Source organism: Mesocricetus auratus, unplaced genomic scaffold (assembly GCF_017639785.1).
Source record: "Mesocricetus auratus isolate SY011 unplaced genomic scaffold, BCM_Maur_2.0 Super-Scaffold_100676, whole genome shotgun sequence".
Lineage (NCBI taxonomy): Eukaryota > Metazoa > Chordata > Mammalia > Rodentia > Cricetidae > Mesocricetus > Mesocricetus auratus.
In genome coordinates, this window is record NW_024429266.1 from 145,797,383 (window position 1) to 145,821,951 (window position 24,569).

Consider the following 24,569-nt stretch of genomic DNA (forward strand, 5'->3'; position numbering starts at 1 on the left):
CCTCCTATACCCTCACTGAAGATTTATCCAACCAAAAAAATCACCCCCCCCCCACCATCGTATAGTAGAAAAGATATTTAAGACCATAGTTGGTCTGCTAGCTGGCACCTACAATCCCAGGACTTGGGAGACAGAGGAAGAAGAATCACAAGCCTGTGTTACATGTAACTAGGCAAAGGAGTGCCACGTGGTACAGAATCCTGAAGCGGATTTTGTCGATGTAGGGTGATGGAATCCTTGAATGCTTTGGCGGAGTCTAGAAAAAGAACCGCATTAAACCATGGTAAAAGTACGAGTAGAATACTCAAGGGTCATAGCAGCTTGGGCAGGGCTTGTTTAAGAGAGTGGCAGAGTGACAGACTGGCTGGAGGCAGGGTTATGACAGAAGAAACTGCAGGAAAATCCCCGCAGTGCGACTCCTTGCTGAAGGCCTTCTGAATTAACCCCACTTTTCCAGGAGTCCTTGCCTCTCTGATCCCGGGTCGGGCCCGCGATTATAGGAGATTCCTGGTCTTAGAACTCAGCGCCGCGAGTACACCCGCACCTGCACACATTCCAAGCAATGTCGATGCCTGCTGCTTTGGAGGCGGGAACCAAGACCTGGTCTGCGTGGGTGCTGCTCTCCGCAGTCCCGGGTTGTCGGGCTCAGAGCTGGGGCAAACTACACTTCCCACAAGGCCGTGCGCGCCCAGCTCGCTGCGGTTGCTCACGGCCAATCGGGAGAGGCAACTGTGGCGGGGGCCGAGGAGGGACATTTTAAAAGGGCTGGAGATTGCGGGCGTCAGTGGCCATGGCGGATACAACGACCACAGCCTCGGCGGCGGCGGCCAGTCCCGCAAACGCCTCCACCGATGCGCCCCCTTTCCAGCTGGGCAAGCCCCGCTTTCAGCAGGTGAGATCCGGGCTGCGGCCCGCAGGTGGGAGGAAGGCACAGGGGAGGGGGCCGAGTCAATTCTCCTACAAAGTCACTTCAGCCCTAGGGTCTCTAACCCGCGGCCACCGGAGCCTACAGCTAGTGCGGGGACCTCAGCTGCAGCCGCTCTTTCTCCATTGGTCAACCGAATGGGCGAGGTCTCCCACCATGGCTTTCTATTGGCGGGTGGCGCAGTCACTCCGAGGATGCCCGCGCCCTGCCACCGCCCCCGTCTGCGTCGCGCGGTGATTGGCCACGCGGGTCGCGGGTCCCGGGTCCGAGCGGCTCTGAAGGGTCGCTCTGGCAAGTGCGCCTTAGGTGCAAAGTTCCAGTCCTGCGCTGCTTGGGTAGGTGGTGTAGCTGGGACGCTTCTCAACTTCTCCCCGAGTGAGACCGACCTTCCTTGTGAGCTGCGGGACAGTCGCGGGGCAAAACTCCCCGGTCACGCCTCACGGTCACGCTCTGGTTCCTCGACCTCCAGCAGGGTGCTACGTGCATCCTAGGATGGGACCGCGTGCACGGGTGCAGCGACCCGATCCCCATCCCGGGGTTGGGGCTTCAGTGACAAGACCAGCCGGCCTGCTAGCGTGCTCTGCGGGGATGCGGCTGGGACGCTGGAGAGAGCCAGGTGCCGGGAAACGCTGTGTCATTCTCCAGAGCCACCGCGCTCCTCCCGAGGGTCCCAAGCGCGACCCAGTCCCGCACTCGTTGTTCCCAGGCGCTGCGCAGCGCTGGCCCCCATCCACACCCGCTTGGGCTCTTCAAGGTGCATCGTGACTGTGGTTAGCCTAACCCCCGGGCACACAAACCCAGGAACCTGGCAGGGCATCACTAACTCGGCCATGGAACCGGAGATCCAGGTCTGTGAGCCAGGGGCCTGGGAGCGCATTTCCAACACAGCAGACCCTCTGGCTGTCTCCAGAGCAGAAGTGAGCCTGAGCTTGCCAGGAGTGGTGGTAGCAGATGTGCTAGGGAGAACTTTGAACGAAGAAAGGAAATGCTACCAAGGTGGATGCAGTGACTTTCGGGGGAGGGGGAGGCGTGGAGGTGAGACTGGGTCCAAATTCAGCCCCCAACTTCACCGAGCTGAGCTTTCTGAAAATATGTCCCTGGAGTTTTTAAATGGGACTTGATTTCTTTTAAAAATAGACTGTCTCAGCATGGAGGAATCTGGAGAGAATAATGTCCCAGCTAGTATAAAATGCCACCTATGGCGACGCGGTTAGGGGTGCCTGCGACTCTTTATTTGTCTCCACTCCCTATTCTGCTCATCCTTCAAGCCAGGCAGGTACCCCGCACTGGGAAACACTTGATGTCTTTGGAACCACCACCCTGTGATCCTATCAGAAAGCCAAACTCCCTCCTGCACCCCTGGTGGGAACCTCGTAGCTTTCTCTTCCATAGTATTCCCAGTGGCCCTTCAACTTTGAGAAAAGGGGTTGATCTTACCCCAGGGCAGATAGGCTTTAATAACATGCCCTGAGTAAGGGTTTCTTTCTCCGGTGTCTGGTATCTGGGTGGCTGGCACTTGGGACATCCATTTACTCAACAGACATTTACTAAGTACCCTGTATTGGCTTTCTGCACTGGGCTATTTGCTCTGGTCGCTGGGGGAGTGTGTTTGAGGAGGTGTAGTTCCTGCAGCTGTGAAGTATGCGGTAACCTCTGCCAGGTTCCCACTGCTGGCAGCATAGTGGCCTGATAAGAAAGGGTGCCCAGTAGATCTGATTCACCCATGCTGAGAAATTCTTCTTCCTCCACACCTGCTCCTCCCTCTGCAAACAGCTCAGCCTGCCACCCAAATGCCAGAGTCATAAACCTAGGTTCCTGTTTATACTTCCTAGCCCTCTCAATCCATCCAGAGGCTGTGGTTGCTTCTCCCCAACAAATCTCACAGCCACCCTCTTCAAGGCTAAGCCAGACCTGGGCATCTATTACTTGGGCCAATATGGGAGCCTCTGACAGATCCTCCGGCTTCCTGTCCTGTTCTGGCCCTCTTCCAATCATTCCCTTCTCTCTAAGGCAGAGTCTCAGCAATGCAGGTCTGATCAGGTGATTCCCATATTCACAGCATCCTGAAACAGCCTGCAGTGGTTTTCTCTACTTGTGAGATACAGACGCTGATGATGAAATAATGCTATCTAAAAAGGAGGTCTAAGATATTTAGTGAATATTGAAAGTTACCTACAGGGAGATAGGAGCTCCGGGAACGTGGCTAGCTTCCAAGAGAGAGAGCTTTTGCTTTTCCTTTCCTTTTGTATTCCACCTGTCCCACGTACCCCTGACCACGCCCACGGTGGGCTCACCCCTACATTTTCCCTACAAGATCTCACATCTTAAAGGACCCAAAGTTCTGCAGGGCCCACTCCTTGACCTCTGACTCCCCACTTGCATCCTTTCCACCATACTGGTTGGTTTTCAACCCTTAGACCTCTCCTGTTCCCTCCCATGCCTGACATCTCTTGTCCCAGCTCTCAACTCTCCCCCTCCCCCATCCCTACATTTTCCACAAAGTATCGTTTCCCCCTGAAGGAGCCTCATGCCCTTTATTACCATGTTTCCACTTTCCATCATATACTCCATGGAATCAGGGGCTGTGCCTTCCTTGTCATGCTGCACCCCCCTCTGCGTTAGGTTATCACATTAGCATAGTGTCTGGTGGCAGAAGGGTATCACAGAGCTTTCTGAAGGAGTGAGACTCTGCAATGGGCTTTGTGGAATTGAATGAAATTGACTTATGAGTCTGTGGTTGGCTAAATTTTATCTAACTTGTCCCTTAGGAATCTTGTAAAATGGCTACATTGTTCCACTCTTCCAGGTAATTCTAAAGGCATAGTAGTTTTGTCACATATAGTCTGAGTGGGCAGGGTCCTTCAGGGGCTGGCCTCTAAACTATGTGGCTGAAGATGACCTTGAATATCTGGTTCTCGTGTCTCTACCTCCTTGCCTGGGTCTAGCCATCTTCATCTGGGTCCCAAGTCTTGTTCTCAGTGTTTGGCAAGCAGTAGGTGTCCAATGACTTCTGATAGTAGCCTGCACTGGCCTGGCAGGTGTCTGCTGACAGTGGCTCATAAACAATGGTCTATTCCCAGCACACTCAGATCCCCACCTAGTCTCAGTCGGAGGTGCCCCCCATCCCCCCCATGTAGCCTATATTGTCCTCACATTTGTCATGTAGTCAAGGGTGACTCTGACGTTCTGATCTTGTCTCCACCTCTGTAATGCAGGGATAACAGGCATTCAGCACCACACCTAGTTTTATGGGGTGCTGGGGGCCAAGCCCAAGGCCTTGTGCATACTGGGAAAACATTCTAGCTGAGTTACAGTGCTATTCTGAGTGCTTTTGGGATTGGGAACTGAGGTCTTCCTTTCTCTCTGGAAGCCCTTCCTGGCTCAAAGTTCTCTCTGTGAAGGAAGGTAGGGGGAGGGGCAGCACTGAGCAGGATAAGAGCATAGAGAAAGGGTGCTAGATGGGCTTTGGCTATGGCTATTTTTTGCTTCATAAGATGATGATGGTAGCCAGTGTGCCCCATCCTGGCTTATGAAAATTTCACGGCCCTTTGTGACAGCTACAGTGTCTTCTAGTTTTCAGGTGAGAAGCTGCAGTTCACAGACAGATTCAGTGACTTCCCAGGCAGCCTAGCTCCAGAGGCCAGGCTTACTTATTTACTGTCAACTTTTTTTTTCATGAATGAATGCTTTATGGCCTTCTAATGCCAACAAAAAGGAGATCCAATTAGTCAGGTGGGCACTTTGCATGGCTGCGATCCAGTGGGTAGGATAAAGGTACTTGTATCAGGAAGAGCTGCTTATGTCAGTATTCCTTGTTCTGCAGGTTTTCAACCATAAGACCAGAGCCTTTCATCTTCTGATTCCTGGCTACCCACCATTCAGCTTCAGCTTAGCCAATTTAAGGCTGACCTATTTCACCTGTATTCTTCCCCCTCCCAGCCAACACATTGCTCTGAAGCAAACCTGAACATCCTGTCATTTCATTTACTAAGTAGTCAGTGGGTGTATCTAAAAATGAGGGTGTGTGCGCGCGCGAGTGTGTGTGTGTGCGTGCGTGCGTGTGTTGCATTTGTGTTCTCCTGTGTGTGGCAACCAGAGGGAAACTTCAGCTGTACTCTTCAGGTACCACATCCAGCTTGGTCTGTTTTAAGAACTTAAAAAAAAATTCCCCGAACAGCTCTCACACAAGGCCCTTTAATATCTCAGAGAGCTAATGTACATTCGTCAAAAATAAGAAATCAAGCCTCCAAAACAGAGAAACCCTGTCTCGTAAAAACCAAAAAAAAAAAAAAAAAAAGAACTCAAACTTGGTGGCTGGAGAGATGGTATAGCAGCTAAGAGTGCTTGCTGGTCTTGCAGAGGGCACAAGTTCAGTTCCCAGCACCCATGTTTGCTGGGTGGCACACATAGCCTGTAACTTCAGCCCCAGGGGATCTGACACCCGTTTCTGGCTCCTATGGGAACCCATACATGTGTGGCACACAAAAAATTAAAAAAGTAAATAGGTGGGCGAGGTGCTGCACATCTTTAATCCCACCACTTGAGAGGCAGGGGCAGGTGGATCCCTGAGTTTGTGGCCAATCTGGTCTACAAAGCAAGTTCCAGGACAGTCAAGGCTATTTATTATACAGAGAAACCCTGTCTTGAAACCACTCCCCCAAAAAGTATAATAAAAAAATAAAATTAAAACCCCAAAATCTATTTAACATGTGAATAATAAAAAATAATAGATAGAAGTCAGCACATTCTAGGCTGAATTGTACTTTTTTATTTTTTATGTTAATGTCTCTTTTTGTTCCTAGGATTCCAGGTTGCTTTTGGGTTGCATGTCTTTTTAGCATCCTTTGGTCTGAGTTTCTTAGACTTTTCTTCAGTTTTTGACCTTGACAGTGTTGGGAAGAACTGGTAGAATCTTTTGTAGTATATCTTTTTTTTTGTTTTTTTTTTTTTGTTTTTACGAGACGGGGTTTCTCTGCATTGTTTTGGAGGCTATCGGTCCAGCCCGGCCTCGAACTCACAGAGATCCGCCTGCCTCTGCCTCCCGAGTGCTGGGATGAAAGGCGTTCGCCACCACCGCCCCGCTGTAGTGTATCTTGAGTTTGGGTGTACCCAGTGCATTCCACAGGAGTAGATAGAGCTGCAGGCTTTGAGGTAAGCATGTTCCAGAAGTGAATGTCCTCCACATTGCCGCTTGTTACAGGGGTTTGAAAACTGGGATCTGGAAATGTGGCTCAGCAGTTTAGAGAGCATACAAATGCTCGTCCAGAGGACCTGAGTCAAGGTTGCTCTGTGGTTGCCAGAACCTGCACCAGGGTACTCAACTGCCTATAGCTGCAGCTCCAGGGGATATGATGTCATGCCCTCTTCTGTGACAACACACACACACACACACACACACACACACACACACACACACACACTAAAAGAATTAAAGCTTTAAAAACTTAAATAAAATTAGTGTTAATGTGAGTGCAGTATTCTACACACCACATCAGCCTACCTCCACTCTTTATTTTATTCATTTTTTATTTTTTGAGACAGAGTTTTTCCTGTGTAGTTCTGGTTGTTCTGGAATTTGCTCTGTAGACCAGACTGGTCTTAGAAATCTTCCTTTGGCTTCTGATTGCTGGGATTAAAGGTGTGTGCCAATGTCACCACCACCTAGCTTTTTTTTTGCACAGGGTTTCACGTAGCTCAAGCTGGCCTTGAACTTGGTATATGATCCTCTTGCCTTCATCTCCAATGGCTGTTTTATTATTTTATTTATTTGTGTGTATGTATGTATGTATGTGTGTGTATATATATTCACACAGGTGTGCAGGTGTCCCTTGGAGCTGGAGTTACAAACAGTTGTGAGCTGCCTGACATGGGTGCTAGGGACAAAACTCGGGTCCTTTGGAAGATCAGCAAATGCATCTAACTGCTAAGCTATCTCTCCAGTCTCTCCTCATTTCTGTTTTCTTCTCATTTTTAAAAAACTTATTTTATTTTATGTGTATGGATGTTGCTTGCATGTATGTCTGTGCACCATGTGGGTGTGCCTGGTGTCCTTGGAGGCCAGAAGATGTCAGATCCCCTGGAACTGGAATTATGGGTAGTTGTGAATCACCATGTGGGGGCTGGAGATCAGACCTGGGTTTTCTGCAAGAGCAACAGTGGGTTAGCCACTGAGCTATCTCTCCAGCCCTCATTATTTCTTAGTATCAAATAATGAGTCATGCCACATTTCCCTGATTGTTACCTGCTTTTTGAAATTATTAGTTTGAATCACGCTCTCTGTCAGTCCTACTGTTGCTACACATCCCTTTGAGAGATGGGAACAATGCCTACCCCTGCTCCTAAGGCCCCAAAGACAGACTGAGGTGTGAGTCTACCAGAATTCACTCTGGGGGAACCAATAGTGTATGAGGCTTACTTACAGGGTACGGGCCAGGGCAGGAACGTGGGCGGCCATGAAGCTGCCAACCTGGAAGATCTGTACCCAGCATGGATGAGTGTCTCCCCCATGGCTGTGTAGGTGGGGCTCCCTCCCCTCATTTTCCCCATCTATACCCCCTAACCTGAGGCCACATGCAACTCAGATAGAGTTGCGTATGACTGGTTGGGATGAGCAGGGCTGGATACACGAGAGAGGGTTCCTTCTGTGAGGTTGTCCACACTCAAAGCTCAGCCTGCAGCTCTTTTTCATGTAGTTCTAGTGATCTGACAAGATGTGGTAGCTTGGCTGCGAGGATAGTCCTATGAACACCTACACACCAGTCTCCTGTGACGACTTTGGAGACAGGGTCTGCCTGTGTGGCCCAGCTTGGCCTGGGACTTGCACCACTCCCCCTTCAGCCTTAGAAGAGTGATTTTCATGTCTAGTATGTGATAACTTTTGTGTTCCTTCTGCTTATTGGTTCTCTCCCTCCCTCCCTCTCATATGTTGAAGAAACTGAGGTGTTTTCCTTGTGGAATAAAGGTGTGGCTAGTTGTGTCACTATGGTGCTGTTTGGCCTGTTTCTTTGTCCTGTTTTGTTTGTTTATTTGTTTGTTTTTGTTTTGTTTTTTTCTGCCTTGTTTTAAAATGCTACCCCACATTGCTAGTGAAAAGAGGACAGGTCACCTCCCAGGAGCCTCTGAGACATGACTGTCTTTCTTCTCTCTTCCTCTTCTATTTTCAGTTTCTTTCTTTTTTGTTTTTTCAAGACAGGATTTTTCTGTGTGGCTTTGGAGGCTGTCCTGGAACTTGCTCTGTCATCTAGGCTGGCCTGGAACTCACAGAGATCCGCCTGCCTCTGTCTCCCGAGTGCTGGGATTAAAGGCATGTGCCACCACCACCCGGCCTTATTTTCAGTTTCTTAAAAAAAATAGTTTGAAGCCGGGCATAGTGGCACATGCCTTTGATCTCGCACTTGTGTGGCAGAGGCAGGATAATCTCTGTGAGATCAAGGCCAGCCTGGTCTACAGAGTGAGTTGTTGGATGGCTACAGCTACATAGTGAGACCCTGTCTCTGAAGAGGGAAATGTCTATACATACACCAGGGGACTGGAGAAATGCCTCAGTGGTTAAGAATGTGGACAGCTCTTGAAGAGAACCCGAGTTCTGTTCCCAGCATCCATGTCAGGTGACTTAAAACAGCCTGTAGCTCCTGATCGAGGGGATCTGACACCTCTGGCCCCCTTTGGCACCTACACTCATGTGCATATATCTGCACGCACACACACACACACACACACACACACACACACACCTTACCGTAATTAAAAAAAACAGTCTTAATACATACATATATATGCATTTATCTCTATATACACACATATGCATGCATCTTAGTCATACCCCACCCCATTTCCCCTCCCACCTTCACATTCTCTTTTTGTTTATTTTAAAATAACTCTGATCTAGTTAGGTCAGTGCTGCCAGCTGTGGGCATTTCTCTGGGGCGACCTACCAGCAGCCACACCCTTAACGGACATGACTTTCCATCCCCAGCAGTCATCAGCTGCTAGTAGCCCCTTGTTAAGGCTGAGGCCCCATGAGCCCCTCCTCCATCCCTGTCGGGATGGTGGCTGGCTTGATGTCACACAGGTACCCACAGGTGCTGTGTGTTCATGAGTGTGGCAGTCACGTGGTCAGAAGACAGTTTTTCTCTCCGCTCCGTCTGTGGAATTCCTACATTCTTCTCCAGCCCCCTTCCACAGCGTTCCCTCCTTGCCTTCAGCCCCCTCCCCTTTCTTTTATTCCCTTCAGACTCAGATTCCTATTTGACAAGTTGGGGCCCCAGAACAGGAAACAAGCACACAGGCCTCTTCCTGTTTGTCCTTCCATCTATGCAGAATCACAGTAGTTGGTTTGTTTACTCCCCCACCCATGACTTACCTTTTTTTATGTGAACGGATGTTTTGCCTGCATGTATGCCTTTGCACTGTGTGTGTGCCTAGTACTCATGGAGGTCAGAAGAGAGCAGCAGATGATACTTTGGGACTGGAGTTACAGGTCTGCCATGTGGGGTCTGGGAAGCAAACCCAGGTCCTCTGGAAGAGCAGCCAGTGCTCTTAACCACTGAGCCATCCATCTCTCCAGCCTGGTTTGTTCACTTCTTTAGTGTTCTTGCTCCTTCAGAAAGTCACTTGCCTGGTCAGGTACCTGGAGGCCAGAGCATATGCTGTGTGCTTGGCTCTGAAATGGACCAGAACTAACAGGCCCAGGCTGCCTGTAGGATTCAGAGAGACTCTGGGTGGCAAAGTACACCCCTCACATCAAAGTTGAGAGGTTGATGTGGGCTGAATCGTGTGGCTGAGAGCCTATTTCTCATATAGTTTGCTTGGAATGAACTTGTAGAATCCTTTCATGAGTTGACTGTTGCCAAAAGTAGCTCTTGGGGGTTGTGCTGAGTAGGTATCTTTTAAAAATGTATCTTTTAACTATGTATGTGCATCTGCTTGCACATGTGAGTATGAGTTCCCCAAAGGGCGAGAAAAGGGAATCAGATCCCCTGGAGATAGAGTTATTGGTAGTTTTGAGCTACCCATTGTGGATGTGGGAAAACTGAACTCAGGTTCTCTGCCGGAGCGGTATCAACTCTCACTGAGCCATCTCTCTAGCCCCTGGGTAGGTATTCAATTGATATGGGTGTCTGAGGCCCACCCTAGACCAATGGAATCATCATCCTGGAAATGTGGCCTGCCTGGGAAGTCCCAGGTTGTTCATGGTGCTGATGCAGTGCAGGTGCCTGGGCTGCTCACAGACTCAGTGAAAGATGAGCTGAAGGCCCACTAGCTTGATCCCGTGCAAGTCCTTCCGGAAGAAGGATGATTTAGAGGCTGGCACTGGGACTAGCCAGTCCCTCAGGACTTTCCTGAGCTGTACCTGGGAATGGGGGCAGCTTGGAGTTGCAGGGGGTGGGCACTACCCACAGTGAGCTGACTCACCTTACTTGTGAAGAGAAAGGGAAGGAATCGGTTTCGTTGACTCATTCTTCCAGTAAAGAAAAAACCGAAAGAAAGAAAAATGTCCTGTGTGATCTAGCAGAGATGGGGCTGGATGGGGTTGGAGTAGGGGATGACTATACATTCTAAAGTACTGAGAAAGTGAAATGATATCAGGCTGAGAAAGTAAAAACTGCATTCTATTTAACAGGCAGAGAGGGACAGATACAGATAAAATGGTTTTTCTGCAGTGAAGCAATATCTTTTTGTTTGGTTGCTTGTTTGGGGTATTTTGAGACAGGGTTTCTCGGTGTAGCCCTGGCTGTCCTAGAACTAGCTTAGAACACCAGGCTAGTCTCAAACTCTGCCTGCCTTTGCTTCCCAAATGCTGGGATTAAATGCCTGTGCTACAACCCCTGGCTGGAAACAGTGTTTTTTGTTGACAGAACTCCAAAAACACTGTGTCTAACAAGAACAGACGCCAGCAACTAAGTGCTGAAGCTACCGAGACCTGCTTCTCTAATTGTCATGTGAGGGGCTATGGTTTGCATATATGTATGTTTCTGCGTGTATGTCCATGTGCATTCACATGTGTACACCTGCTCATAGAGGTCTGAGATTGGTATCGAGAATCATTCTCCATTTTCTTCCATCTTACTCTTTGAGCTAGGGGTTCTCAATCAAACCCAGAGCTTGCCTATGTGGATGGTCTTGCTAGGCAGCTTGCTTTGGGATCCCCTTTCTCTGCTTCCCAAGGCTGGAGTTACATATGGACCACCACACTTCCCTAACATACATGCTTGAAGGCAAGTGTCCTAACTGCAGATCCATCTCCCAGTCCCCAGGAAGCTCCATTCTTTAGGATCATGATGGCCCTGGTCAGAAGTTTGCTGTTTTAGTGCTGTCAGCAAGAAAGAAACATGCAGTGTTGTTGGAAAGATGGCTCAGCAGTTAAGAGTGCTTACTGCTCCTGTGGAGGACCCAGCTTCAGTTCCCAACACTTACCCGGCCCCTCACAACCACCTGTAACTAGTTCCAGGGCATCTGACACCCTCTTCCTCCTTGAGCATTTGCATACATGTAGCACTCATAAATTCATGCAAGCAGACATACACATAAACGAACACACACATGTGTACACATACTTAAAAAAGAATGAAATATGCACATTTTCCTTTTGCGTTGCCTCTCCCGTGGTAGGTAAGCATTCTATCACTGGAGCCAGGTCCTCAGCCCAAACTTAGTCTGAATTTGTTTTTATAGGGCTGGGGATTGAATCCTGAGCCTTAGACATGCTAGGCAAGTGCTCTACTGCTTAGCCGCATCCCTAGCTCCCATGCATACTTTTAATTGACAGATCCAGGCCACTCTGCTTCATGATCAACCCAAGCATTTAGTGTCAAGCAGTTTCTGGTTCCAATACTAAACACTGACCTTAACTTGGAAGTCTCCATGGAAACAAGAACTCGTGTGCTGTCTGAGTCTGGACTTAGGTCAACTCTTGTCCTGGCAACCTGGCTTTATTGGGAGTGGTTGATGAGTGGCTTCATTTCTGTCCTAGCACACCTTTAGCAGACCTTCTGTGCTGAAGGTCTTGTCTTTTTCTGGCAGACACCCTACAGTTCCCCTGCTGTATAGCCTCCTTGTTGCAGAGAGTCAGTAAGAGCCAGACTCAAGGGCAGTCGTCTGGGGGAATCTCAGGCTGTGTGCTTAGCATCCCAACTCAGGATTGTTTTTGTGAGTCTCCAGCCTATATTTCTAAGCACTTATTGGAAAGATCTGGAAAGACCTTTACATGTTTCAAATGTAATTGATTAATACAGAATTTTAATCTTCTCCATGACGATAGCATGCTTCTTGCTTTCATTACCCTGGTCAATAGCCTTAGACTGCAGTTAGAACGCTAGCATCCCTCATGGATTCTTCCTCAATCAACTGCTGGCACAGTGTGGAGCGCACAGTAGGTTCTCAGTAGGTAGTTCAAAGTGGATGAGAATCTGGGCATCAGTTTCTGACCACAGCCTTTACCTTGGGCTCAGTGTCACCTCTGGGCCCTAACTCTTTGGAATGCCCCCTGCTTCACTTCAGGAAGAAACAGGAAGAGGTCTGGGTGTCTCTGGTGTGCTTTGTGGCATTTTCTTTGAGCACTGACCATGGCGTTTTTCCGCTGTTTGTTAGTTTATTTCTTTGCAGTCAGTGCTTTTGCCCGGGCCTGGATCGGCAGTCATTTGCAGAGGTCTGTAGAGCAAAATGTCTTCCCTGCACACACACACATAGTGGCTGTAGGAGAGAGCGACAGGGGACCTTTGGAAGTTTGGGACAGTATCAAGACCCCAGGGTGACTCGGAAGGTGGAAGTGTCATCTGGGGTGTCTTCTAGAAGCCACGTCTCTTGGTGCATTTCCTTGCAGATTCTTGCCTGCACCCCATGCTCATCTGCATCTCCCTTGACCTGATATTCTTTCTAATCCTACCTTCATTTTAAAGCTGCCCCCTACCACTGTCCCTTCAGGAAGCCTCACGACCATTGGCTGCTTATCAGTCCACATTCATAGCATGTCAGGTCCGTCTGGGAGTAGAAACCAGGAGCCAAAGAAGAGGAGGGGGGAGCATCTATGTGCTACCCCCAGTCTCCTAGAGCTTACCTTCAAGTGTATTGTTACTTGGGCAGGAGAGGTGGCTAGGTGGTTAAGAGCTCTTCTCAAGGACCAGGGTTCAGTTCTCAGCACCACATAGTGGCTCACAATTGTCCGTAACTCAGTTCCAGGAACCTGATGCCTTCTTCCAGCCTTGGGCACCAGGCATGCACATGGTACATACTGGACACTCAGGCAAAGCACTCATACATATAAAATAAAGTAAATAATTTTTAAAAGAAAAATATATTACTTAGCATACTGGTTTGCATTTACATTCATGAAAAATATAATTTTACCTTTTTTTTTGAGGCAGGGTCTCACCATGTAGCCCTGGCTGGCCTAAAACTTCTTATGGAGACTAGGCTAGCCTCAAACTGAAAAAGATACTCAGTGCTGGCATTAAAGGTATACACCACCACACCGAGCTCATCTGTAGTCTATTCAAGTCACCTTCTAGTTCTTGTCTCAGGGGAGCAAGGGGCACTTGCAACCACCGTTGTCTAGAGATGACCTGAAAGTCTGGAAACACAGCAGAGCTACACGCTACTACTAAGGACATCCTTAATCTAGAAGAGAATGAAACAATAGCACCTGCTTGTCTGTTTTGCAGCTGCCCTATACATTTAGGTATTTATCTTTTATCTTATCTACTTGAGAATTTTTGAGATACATTACATCCATTCACCCTCTTGTGCTCCAGTACAAGGACTCTGTAACTATTATATGGTCACTATGCTCAGGGAATTTAACATGGATGCAGTATTTTTATTATCTTTTATGTATATGGGTATTTCTCATGCGCATGTGTCTGCCCTGTTGGATCCCCTGGAACTGGAGTTATAGATAGTTGTAAGCTGCCATGTGGGTGCTGGGAACTGAACCCATGTCCTCTGCAAGAACAACAGGCGCTCTTAATCTCTGAGGCATCTTTCTAGCCACGTCATCACTTTCTAGAACCACAAAATGTATTAGTTTCATCTTATCCCTTCCCTGTCCCAGCCCTGGAATCAGCCAATGCTTGGGGGAAACCCTGGTTCTTTTAGGGACTGCATGTCATCTGGGCCTTTTGTTCATCTTTTCGTATCCATGTGTCTTGGAGCTGTAGCTTAGTCGGTAGAGTACTTGCCCTGGATATGTGTATGCCCTGAATTCAGTCCTTGGCACCACATAAAGAAATCCATCCTCTCTCTGTCTCTTTCTTTATTACGCTGGCCTCTCACTGCTGGCATGCATTTGATGAACTCATAATCATTTTTTGTATTATATTTGTTACTTGAACATGCAAGTTGACACGGTGTTCACACTTAGGAATCATCAGTCCATTCATGAACCGTGCAGTGGGCTCTCCTTGTACTCTTAGGGATGAACTTTTGCCAGGACAGTATGAATGCACATCGTGGATGTATTTCTGAAGTGGAGACTAGTTCCAGCCACTTGGGCTGGGGGAGGTTAGGAAAGAACATCTCTGCCTTAGGAAAGGTGCTGAGGCTTCATGTGGTCTCTGCTCTGTACAGGGGTGGGATGGAAGTAGTCAGGAGGGAGCTGCCCCGTGCAGGCATGGCAGGTGGGCAAGAAATGGTAGTGGAGAATAGGCTTGGAATGAGATCCTAAGATCCCTCAGGGACCTTGAAGGGTCTTAACTGGAAGGGCAAGGACTGGAGTTACTGCAGTGTGTGCTTCCCTGGTAAGCACTGAGGGGGTGAGTAGTGGTCAGGTCTCTCTTTCCTTCACTGTGCAGAGAGTGGGTATTTGGAGAGCTCTGGGACTCTGGGGAGGACTTTGGGGCCAAGCCCAGAGTGCATTGAGGCATGAACTCCCCAGTGCTTGCATCTTGTCCCTTCATCCCTGATCCAATGTCTCTTTTCAGTCTGAGCTCAGTCCTGCCCCATTGGCTCTGTCCTCAGGCAGAAGGCCCAGCAGCTCTGTTGCTTGGTTCCCTTTTATTGTACTTGAATGCCTGTGGCCTGCTTAACACAAAGCCCGTCTTTTCCAGAGTCCCTGCTCCTAGGCAAGGCTTGCCCCTTGTTCTGCACTTCACTGTGGCAACAGGGCAATGAGTTGAAGGAGGGTCTGGGCTGTGAGTTGGGGCTGCCATACTTGGGCTCTGCATGTGGGGAGCTGAGCAAAACCTTGGAGAGGGGCCCTGTGAGGGACAGGCAAGCTTCTCTCTCTGGAGTTCCTGAGCAAGGAAGGTACCCATGTGCCCAGGGATGCTTGGGTGCTTCAGAAGTGCCTAGACTAGATCTCAGAACAGCGGGAGGGAGGGGAAAACTTGGGGGACACCTGGAAGAAAGGTTGGAGAAGTCGTGATGTATCATTTTTTTTAAAGAGGTGTATGTGTCTGTGTGTTTGAGCACATGTGAATGCAGGAACCCTCAGAGGCCTGAAGAGGACTCTTGATCCCCTGGCACTCAAGTTACAGGCAGTTGTAAGCTACGAGATGTGGGTGTTGGAACCAAACTGAAGTCCTCTGAGGAGCAGCAAGTGTTCTTAAAGACTGAGTCATCTCTTTGGCCCCAGTCATGATGTATCTTTTGTTTTGTCTTTTTGAGACTGGGTCTCCTACTTAGCTGTGGCTGTCCTGAAATTCACTCTGTAGACCAGGCTGGCCTTACACTCACAGAAATCTGTCTGCCTCTACCTCCTGAATGCTGGGACTAAAGGAGTGTGCCATCACACCTGGCATCATGATGTCTCTCAGTGGTCTCTCTGAGTTGATTTTAGGAAGCTCCCAACCCTGGGATGAGCACTGAGCTCTCTCTGTGGCCTCCATCACTCACATGGGAAATCCTGGGGACTGTGGATGAGGGTATCGGTGTCCTGAGCTTGGGTACAGTCTCTGATCTCCTCTCCCCTTCTTCCCCAGACATCCTTCTACGGTCGATTGAGGCACTTCTTGGACATCATTGACCCTCGAACTCTCTTTGTCACTGAGGTGAGTCACAGCCAGCACTCTCAATGGAGGCCCCCTGGCCTTTGTGTCTTGTCACTTTGGAATGTGTGGGTCATCAGAAGGGATGAAGAGGTGAAGAGGGTAAGGAAGGTTATACATTTCTGTATTTGTCTAGCTCAGTCAATCAAGAAGGCGTTCCTACAAGTGCTGTGAGCCTTCCCCTGTGATTCCATTGGTGTTCACTGTACTCTTTTGAGACAAACAACATTTTTATTATTGAAAACCTTAGTGATATTGTTACCAATTATGTAAATTACATACTCAGCACAGAAGTTCAAATAGGGCCCAAAGATATAATGCTTGCCTACATGTGCAAGACTCTGGATTAGATCCCCAGCATGGCAGGGAGGGGGTGTATCACACAGTCTAGATGTGGTTATCTTCCTTGCTCAGTTCCCCTCTCTCCTAGGTAACCATCATGCATGGCTTTTAATATATGGTTTATTAAGGCATTATTTGCTGTTAAAATTGTGCAGTTGTATGAATTTTGACAAACATATTCAGCCTTATATTCATGGCCAAGCTCACATGAGAGATGGCTGAGTTGGATCTAAGTTCAGTCGCCAGCACCCATATGGAGCGCTAGGCACACACTTCTAATCTCAGTGCTGGGGCAGTAGAGCCAGTGTAACCCAACCAGTGAGCTCCGGGCCAATGGAAGACCCTGTTTTAAAGGAGGTAGATGACAAGCCCAAGGATGACACTTGATGTTGTCCTCTGGCCTCCGCATACACACATATACAAGCACACATGCAACTGCACACATAAGAACACCATATACACGTGCATTAAGAAAAAAAAAAGCCAGATGCTGTAGCCTTCCTGTAGAAGCTGGGGAGGTGGAGACAGGAGGATCACTGTGGTGCTCATGTGGATGATCTCCAGGTTCAGTGAATAAGGTGGAAACCAACTGGGGAAGGTACCCAGTGTTAACTGGCTTCTGGCCTCCACATGCACAATGCGCACACAAGCGCGTGCAGCCGCGCATGCGTGTGTGTCCATGCGCACAGAGTGTAAAGCATTTCCATCATCCTAACAGCTGACCTGTGCTTTGTTGGAGCCGGTCCTCTCTGTCCCCAGCTCCCATCCGTTTCTCATCCGTTTTGCTGTTTCTCGACTGTCGTGTGCTGATGGAGTTCCACAGCCACCCCTTCCCTCAGCAGCCCGCTTTGCCCTTCACTGTGTCGCTGTGTCACTCAGTTGTCTCCTAAGGCTGAGAAGTGCTCTGTGGAAATAGCGTCCTGTTTGCCCATTGGCTTGTCAGTGCTTGACTATTATGAACAAAGTTGCCATGAGCGTCCTTTTCTGGACATATGCTGTCTCCTTTCTTCCTCTCTCTCTTATATGCTTTCTCCTTTCTTCCTCTCTCTCTTCTGTTTTTGAGAGAGGGTCGAGCTGTGTAACCCTGGCTGTGCTGTCACTTGCTTTGTAGACCAGGTTGGCCTTGGGAACAATATGGCTAGTGCAGAAAGTGCATGTTTAACTTCTTGGGAAACTCCCGCATTGCTTTTCAAAGTGGGTCTGATCTCCATGAGACAATCCTGTCAATGACGTATGAGACTGCCAATGACTCCACTTCCTCACATGACACTTGCTATTATTGCTTGATCTTATCCAGAAGGCTGAGAAGCAATCAGTATTATTACATTGAAAAATTAATTCTTTGCAGGGCAGCTTAGGAAGTGTGTCTTTTCATATGAATTGAGAAATGAATGTGCAAATTCATATTCACATAAAGTAGTACACATTTATTAAACACATGCTGAACAAGACAGTTTGTGGTTTTATTTACATGCATGCATGAATGTGTATGTGTGTGTGTTCATGTGTGAGTATGTGTGTGCCATGTGTGTTCTGGTGACTGTGGAGGCCAGAAGAGGGTGTCAGAGCCCTTGGAGCTGAAATTACAGGCAGTTGTGAGCTGCCGAATACATGTGCTGGGAAATGAACTTTGGTCCTCTGGAAGAGACGCAAGTGTGTTTGACTGCTGAGCTATCTCTCCAGTCCTCTTGTTTTTAGTTTGTATTACATTTATTTATTTATTTTAGGTGTAGGTATGTCAAGGTGTATGAGCTATGGCATGAGTGGTAGGAATTGGTTCTCTCCTTCTACCTCGTGGGCTCTGGGGATCGAACTCGGTTCTCAGGCTTGATGGCAAGTGCCTTTACTCAAGTGAGCTGTCTTACCCCTGTATGTTTAAATTGGCACCTTATCTTTGCAGTCCCATGTCATGATTCTATACCCATGTACCTCTGCCATGTTTGTAGCAGAGTAACTACATTGGTACCTCTCAAACATTTGTCATTTCTCTGTGGTGACTGTGAATGTTCCACATCCATTAGCTTATCAGAATCACAAAAATCTGCCCCACCAGGGGCTGCTGTTACACATCCCATGCTACAGAGTGGAAAATCAAGGCTCATCATGCATGAAGTGCTGCCCTGGGACAGGATGAGAACAGGTACACTCGTTTGCAGACTTGTTCTCAACAGGTTTTCATTCCCCTTTAGAAAATCTGAGTTTCAGCTGGGCAATGGTGGTGCACACTTTTAATCCCAGTACTGGGGAGGCAGAGGCAGGTGGATCTCTGTGAGTTTGAGGCCAACCTGGTCTACAGAGTGAGTTTTAGGATAGCCAGAACTGTTACACAGAAACCCTCTCCAACAAACAAACAAAACAAAACAAATAAAAAATCATGAGTTTTGGGAACTTGGGCCAAGACCACTCAGCCAGCAGCAGACCTGAGCTCCACCCCCACAAATGCCTTCCCCTGCAGTTCCTCACTGACTGCCAGGGCTGTCCTGCATCTCTCTGCTGGCGGTGGCTCAAAGGCTCTGGGGTGGGGAGTGGACTTGCTCTCAAGCCAAGTCTTCAGATATTGCCTTTGGTCCTGTCATTTGTTTGTGGGTTTGGTTTTTTGGAGTAGGGTCTTGCTGTATAGAACTCACTAGCCCAAGAGAAGCTTCAAACTCACAGTCTTCCTGCCCAGGGCCAACTCTTATATTTTGAAAGACCCCAACACATTTGTATATTACTAACCCAAAGGTGTGGTGGGAGAAGTGCAAGGCTTCTGGCTACATGGGTGTTGAACCACCCCCTAGGGTGCCTATGGAGTACCCTAGTTATATAAGGTGTGGGAATCACCTGATGTGTGGTTTCCTATTATACCTCAGCAAGAACATAAGGCCCAGACATTTTACTAGCTGGTTTTATTGGCCCTAGTGGGCTACCATTCCTTGAAGGCCAAGTCCACTGCACACGTAGGCTTTGTCTGGATTTTCCTATAATGGAGGTGATTGCATAAACATTTGTAAGAGCAGCAACATTGAAAGTAAAAACTACTTTTTCCAGCTCAGTAATATTTCACCCTAGAAAGTTCTAGAATTATCTGTCTTAGTTAGGGTTTCTATTGCTGTGAAGAGACACCATGACCACAGCAGCAGTTTTTTTTTTTTTAAACCACAGCAATTATTATAAAGGAAAACATTCAACTAGGGCTAGCTTACAGTTCAGAGATTTAGTTCATTATTGTCATGGTGGGTGGCATCGTGACATGCAGGCAGATGTGGTGCTGGAGATGGAGCTGAGAGTTCTACATCTTGATCTGCAGACAACAGGAAGTGAACTGTGTGCCACAGTGCTTATCTTGAGCACAGTAGACCTCAAAGCTATCTCCACAGTGACACACTTCCTCCAACATAGCCACACCTACTCCAACAAAGTCACACCTAATAGTGCCATTCCCTTTGGGGACCATTTTCTTTCAAACCACCACATTGTCCGAACCCAGATACAATTATAGTTCTGAAATTCCAGTGGAAATACCACTTGCTTGGGGAAGAGTCTGTGGAGGCTAGTGCTTAACTTAAGGCTGGAGATGTAGGCGGTGGCCTTGGGGGCCTGGCAGGGAATGGATGAGGGCATGTGGGAGGCCCTTCAATGCTTTTCAGATGGCCATGAGTGGGGGTGTGGAGTGTGGGGTGTGGGGGTGGAGGTACTGTAGGACCAGATGCCACCCGTGCTAGGAACACCCCCCCGCCACGGTATCTTCCTTCCTCCACACTCAGCATTTCATTTGCTGTTGCCTTCCTTCATCTGCATCTTGCTTTTTGTTGTTGTTGCTTGTTTTGATTTTATTTTATTGTGTTCATTTTTTTTTCTAGAACAAGGTCTTGCTATTTAGTCCAGGCTGACCTGGAACTCACTAGGTAGCTCAGGCTGGCCTTGAACTCCCTATACTACTCCTGCCTCAGCTTCCTAAGTGCAGGGATTACAGGCATGCACTACCACTTTGTATTAATAAATAGTAATCAAACCTCATGCCCCTTTCCCATTAGCAGTTAAAATGTCAAAGCAACTCAAACACTTACTAATTAGAAATTATCCCAGGCAACAGCAACTCCAGATGTTGTTGAGGTTGCACACACTTCCCTCCTAGAGATCTGCTTCCACTGGATCTGCCTGTCCCTTCTCTGCCACACTAGAGTGGAGGACAGTCTCTCGGAGCGCATGCCAGCCTCTTGGGAAATTAGTATTTCCAGGAAATCTTGAATCCCTCCCTAATCCCCAAGGTCCCTGTGTGGACCTCCAGGCTGGCAAGGCAGCAGTCTCATCCCTCTCCAGAAACAAAGGAAGCGAGAGGAAGCAGTCTCTAACCGTAGTGTGCTCTGCTGGGTTGCGGGACACATGGCATGCCAGGTCCCCCATAGGCTAGAGCTCATGTCTATACGACCCTGCTTCACTCCCCAGCCAGTGGCTGGTGTGCTGCAAGGGAGTGTTGGGTGGTGACTGCTTGGTTGGAGATCTAAGGGTAGGAGGACAGTAGAGGACATGAGAAGGTAGCTATGTAAGCTGAAGGTCCCCAGCCAGGAATGATCCCAGGCAGCTTAAGCCACATGCAGTCCCGAATCTGAGGCCATCTTGGAGCCTGTGGATGGGATCATCTTCAGAAGGTTTTGCAGCTGTTGGCTTGCAATTTATAACTGGCCAGGCTTTAAAAAGATTCCAGCCCTTGTATGTGTAATGAGGCAGAGGCAATTTTATCCACCGTAATTTCTCTTAGGAAGAAGGCTGTCTTTGTTCTCAGAATGCCTTGAACAAGGCTTCAGAGAGGAGGAGGTGGCTCTGCTTGACATCAGGGAAGGATTGTACGTTTGATTCTAAAAGGGGAGAGGGGGGGATGGAAGAAGAGGAGCAAACAGTGGGGAGGGGAGCGGGAAGACGGGTGAGCTGGAAGACTGACATACGAGGTGCACAGTGAGATGAGACTGGGCTCTGCTCATCTTATCCCGTGCTGGGGAAAGTTGTGAACATGAGCAGTGGGCCACTCCATGACTGTTACAAGGAATCCCTGCCCAGTCCATATGGTTCATGAAACAACTGCAAGTAGATTATTTAGGAGCTTGGCCTCCAGGGCACAGTGTACAGCATCCAGCTCAGCAAGGGAAACTTGCAGAAATGCAGGAGGGATGTCCCTCCCTTCATGTGTGCTATGGAATGCAGTCTAGACCTCTGAAAGCAAGACTGTGCTACACGGCACCTATGTTTTTGTTTTATTTGGGGAAGGGGAGGCAGACAGGGTCTCACATTCTAGGCTAAGTTAGCCTGAAACTCACTATATAGTCCAGGCTGATCTCAGAACTCATAATGTATCTGTCTTGGGGTTTCTATTGCTGTGAAGTGACACCATGACCACGATAACTCTTATAAGGGAAAACAGTTAATTGGGGCTGTCTTACAGTTTCAGAGGTTTAGTCCATTATCATCATGGAGAGAAGCATGGCAGCGTGCAGGCAGACATGGTGCTGGAGAAGGAGCTGAGAGTTCTGCATCTTGCTTCTCAGGCAACTGTCTCACACTTGGTGTAGCTTGAGCATCAGAGACCTCCAAGCCTGCCCCCACAGTGACACACTTCCTCCAACGAGAAAACACCTCCTAATGCCACTGTCTATGGGTCAACACTCAGACACGTGTGTCCACGGGGGCCATACCTATTCAAACCACCACAGTAGCTGATGCTATCCTTGAACTTCTGATCCTCTTGCCTCCGCTTCCAAAGTGCTAGGACTACATCTATGGTGATGCTTGCCATTGTTGTTATTTTGTTGTCTTAAGACAGGCTCTTACAGTGTAGCCTTGGCTGGCTTGGGACTCACTATGTAGACCAGGCTGGCCTTGAACTTACAGAGATCTGCCTGCACCTGCCTTCTGAGTGCTTAAGTTCTGTACCACCACACTTGGGGATTTTTTCTTGTTTCCCTCCCTCCCTCCCTCCCTCTTTCCCTCCTCCCTCCCTCCCTCCCTCTTTCCCTCCTCCCTCCCTCCCTCCCTCTTTCCCTCCTTTCTCCCTCCCTCCTTCCCTTCCTTCCTTCCTTCCTTCCTTCCTTCCTTCCTTCCTTCCTTCCTTCCTTCCTTCCTTCCTTCATTTTTTCATGACAGGGTTTCTCTGTGTAGCTTTGGAGCCTGCCCTGGCACTTGCTCTGTAGACCAGACTGGCATTGAACTCTCTGCCTCTGCCTCTGCCTCTGCCTCCTGATTGCTGGGATTAAAGGTGTACCCCACTACCGCCTGGCTGGATTTTTTTTTCTTTTAAAAAACAGTCTCTCTTCTTGTAGCATAGGCTATCTTGAAACTCATTATGTAGCCCAGACTGGCCTTGAACACATAATAATCCTCCTCCCAACATGAAACAACTTGGGTCTAAGTTGCTCTTAATTTTGTCTGAATGTGTCATAAATTGGCTATTATGATTTCAATCATCACTTAAAGATTAAGAAATGAAGCTGGGCAGTGGTGGTGCATGGGAGGCAGAGGCAGGCATATCTCTGTGAGTTCTAGACCAGCCTGGTCTACAAGAGCTAGTTCCAGGACAGGCTCCAAAGCTACACTGGGAAACCCTGTCTGGAAAAAGCAAAACAAACAAACAAAAAAAGATTAACAAATGATCATGTTGAAAACAGAGTGCTAGTCAAAATAGTATGATATATATATATGTATGTATGTACATATATATGTATGTATTTTTGTGTGCATAGGTGTTTTGCCTGCATGTATGTGTATGCACCATGTGTTTGCCTGATGCCTACAGAGGCTAGAAAGGGGACATTTGATCCTCTGGAACAGTTCTAAGCCAACATTTGGGTGTTGGGAATTGAACCTGGGTCTTCTGGAAGAGAAGCAAGTGCTGTTAACTGCTGAGTTATCTCTCCAGCCCCAGAAATGTTATTAAAACCACCCACTTGGTACTAATATTACTGTAGTAATTCAGAACTAAGCTGAGTGCTTTGTAGGTTAGAATAAATAGCTATAGTGGGGGAGTGGGGGGGTGGCTTGTGTCTGCACTGACAGCACTTGGGAGGTGGAGGCAGACAGATCATGAATCCAAAGTAGTCTCAGGTACATGAATTCCTGTCAAAAACAAACATTGGTGCTGGACAGATGGCTCAGTTTTCTTCCAAAAGTCCCAAATTCAGTTCCTAACATTCATGTTGGACAGCTCATAGCTACCTGTGATTCTAGCTCCAGGGGATCCTATGCTCTCTTCTGGTCTCTGTGGGCATACACACACACACACACACACACACACACACACACACACACACACACACACACACACACACGCACGCACGCACACATGCACACATATACATAGACACAAACACACGCTCACCAAAAGAGTAAAATATTAAGTGTAAAGTGAACAAATAACTCCAAGTAACTTAACTGCTGGTGTTGCGCCCTGGGCTGTCACTGTGGAAGTAGGGAGATGAGAGAAAGCACCATGTAGTGTTGCACTTGAACCAAGGACGTCAGTATGAAGCTGGGACTTCACACCATGTGTGCACACACATACTTGCTTCTAGTACATTTCCCAGTTTTTTGGTTTTTGCTCACTGAAAGGGAAGAGATATGACACTCCAGTATCTTTGAACACACCAGCATTCAGTTCCTGGGTTCTAAAAGCCAATGTATAAGAATGCTTAGGGCTCATTGAGAGATGGTGGATTCAGGTTTAAGGCAGGGAAAGTCACTGTGGAAAGTGCGAGACTGCTAGGGAAGTGAGGCATGCACACACTGGTACTGTTACTGGCCATGTTAGGACGAATTTGGCGTTAAGAAGATGGATAGATTCTAATACCCGAATAGGGAGAAAATAAGTCCACCGGGCTGTCAAGATGCCTCAGCAGCCAAAGCACTTGCTGTGCAAGCCTGGTGGTCTGAGTTCAATCCCTGGGTCCCAATAAAAGTGGGCAAAGTGGACCAAGTCCACACAGTTGTCCCCTCGCATCCACACACACATCATAGCATCATAGCATGCGCACACAATGATAATAAGTAAAATTTATAAACGTCTACAACTCCAGTTATACTAAAATGCTGGATGGGGGTTTGATGGCAGTTGCTGTGATGCTATTGCACCCCCAATGTAAATAACTTCAAGGGGAAGGAGTTACTTTAGCCCATAGTGTCAGAGGCTTCAGTTCGTGGTCTGTGCCTCCCTTGATTCTGAGACCCCCAATGAGGCTGCAGAAGCATGTGGCAGACAGATGTTCTCTGCTGGTACACATCTCTGGTACCGAAGCATGGTGGCTGCTGCCACTCCACTGGGGACAGTGCTCCCTGGCTTTGGGAATCCTCACAGA

General features: G+C 48.1%; 1 protein-coding gene across 5 annotated transcripts in view; it reads left to right on the forward strand.

The window, feature by feature from the left end:
- Positions 1-704: 704 nt before the first annotated feature.
- Positions 705-24,569, forward strand: part of Sfxn5 (sideroflexin 5) — a 116,896-nt gene continuing 93,031 nt past the window's right edge. The window contains exons 1-2 of one of the 5 annotated variants that reach the window (XM_040737324.1): positions 705-892; positions 15,841-15,909. In XM_040737324.1, the coding sequence (XP_040593258.1) occupies positions 791-892; positions 15,841-15,909 (171 nt within the window). In that variant the 5' untranslated portion in view covers positions 705-790. Of the gene's footprint in view, positions 893-1,104; positions 1,261-1,294; positions 1,774-15,840; positions 15,910-24,569 lie in introns of those variants that run through there. The other 4 variants (XM_040737323.1, XM_040737321.1, XM_040737320.1 and 1 more) reach the window with 4 other exon arrangements.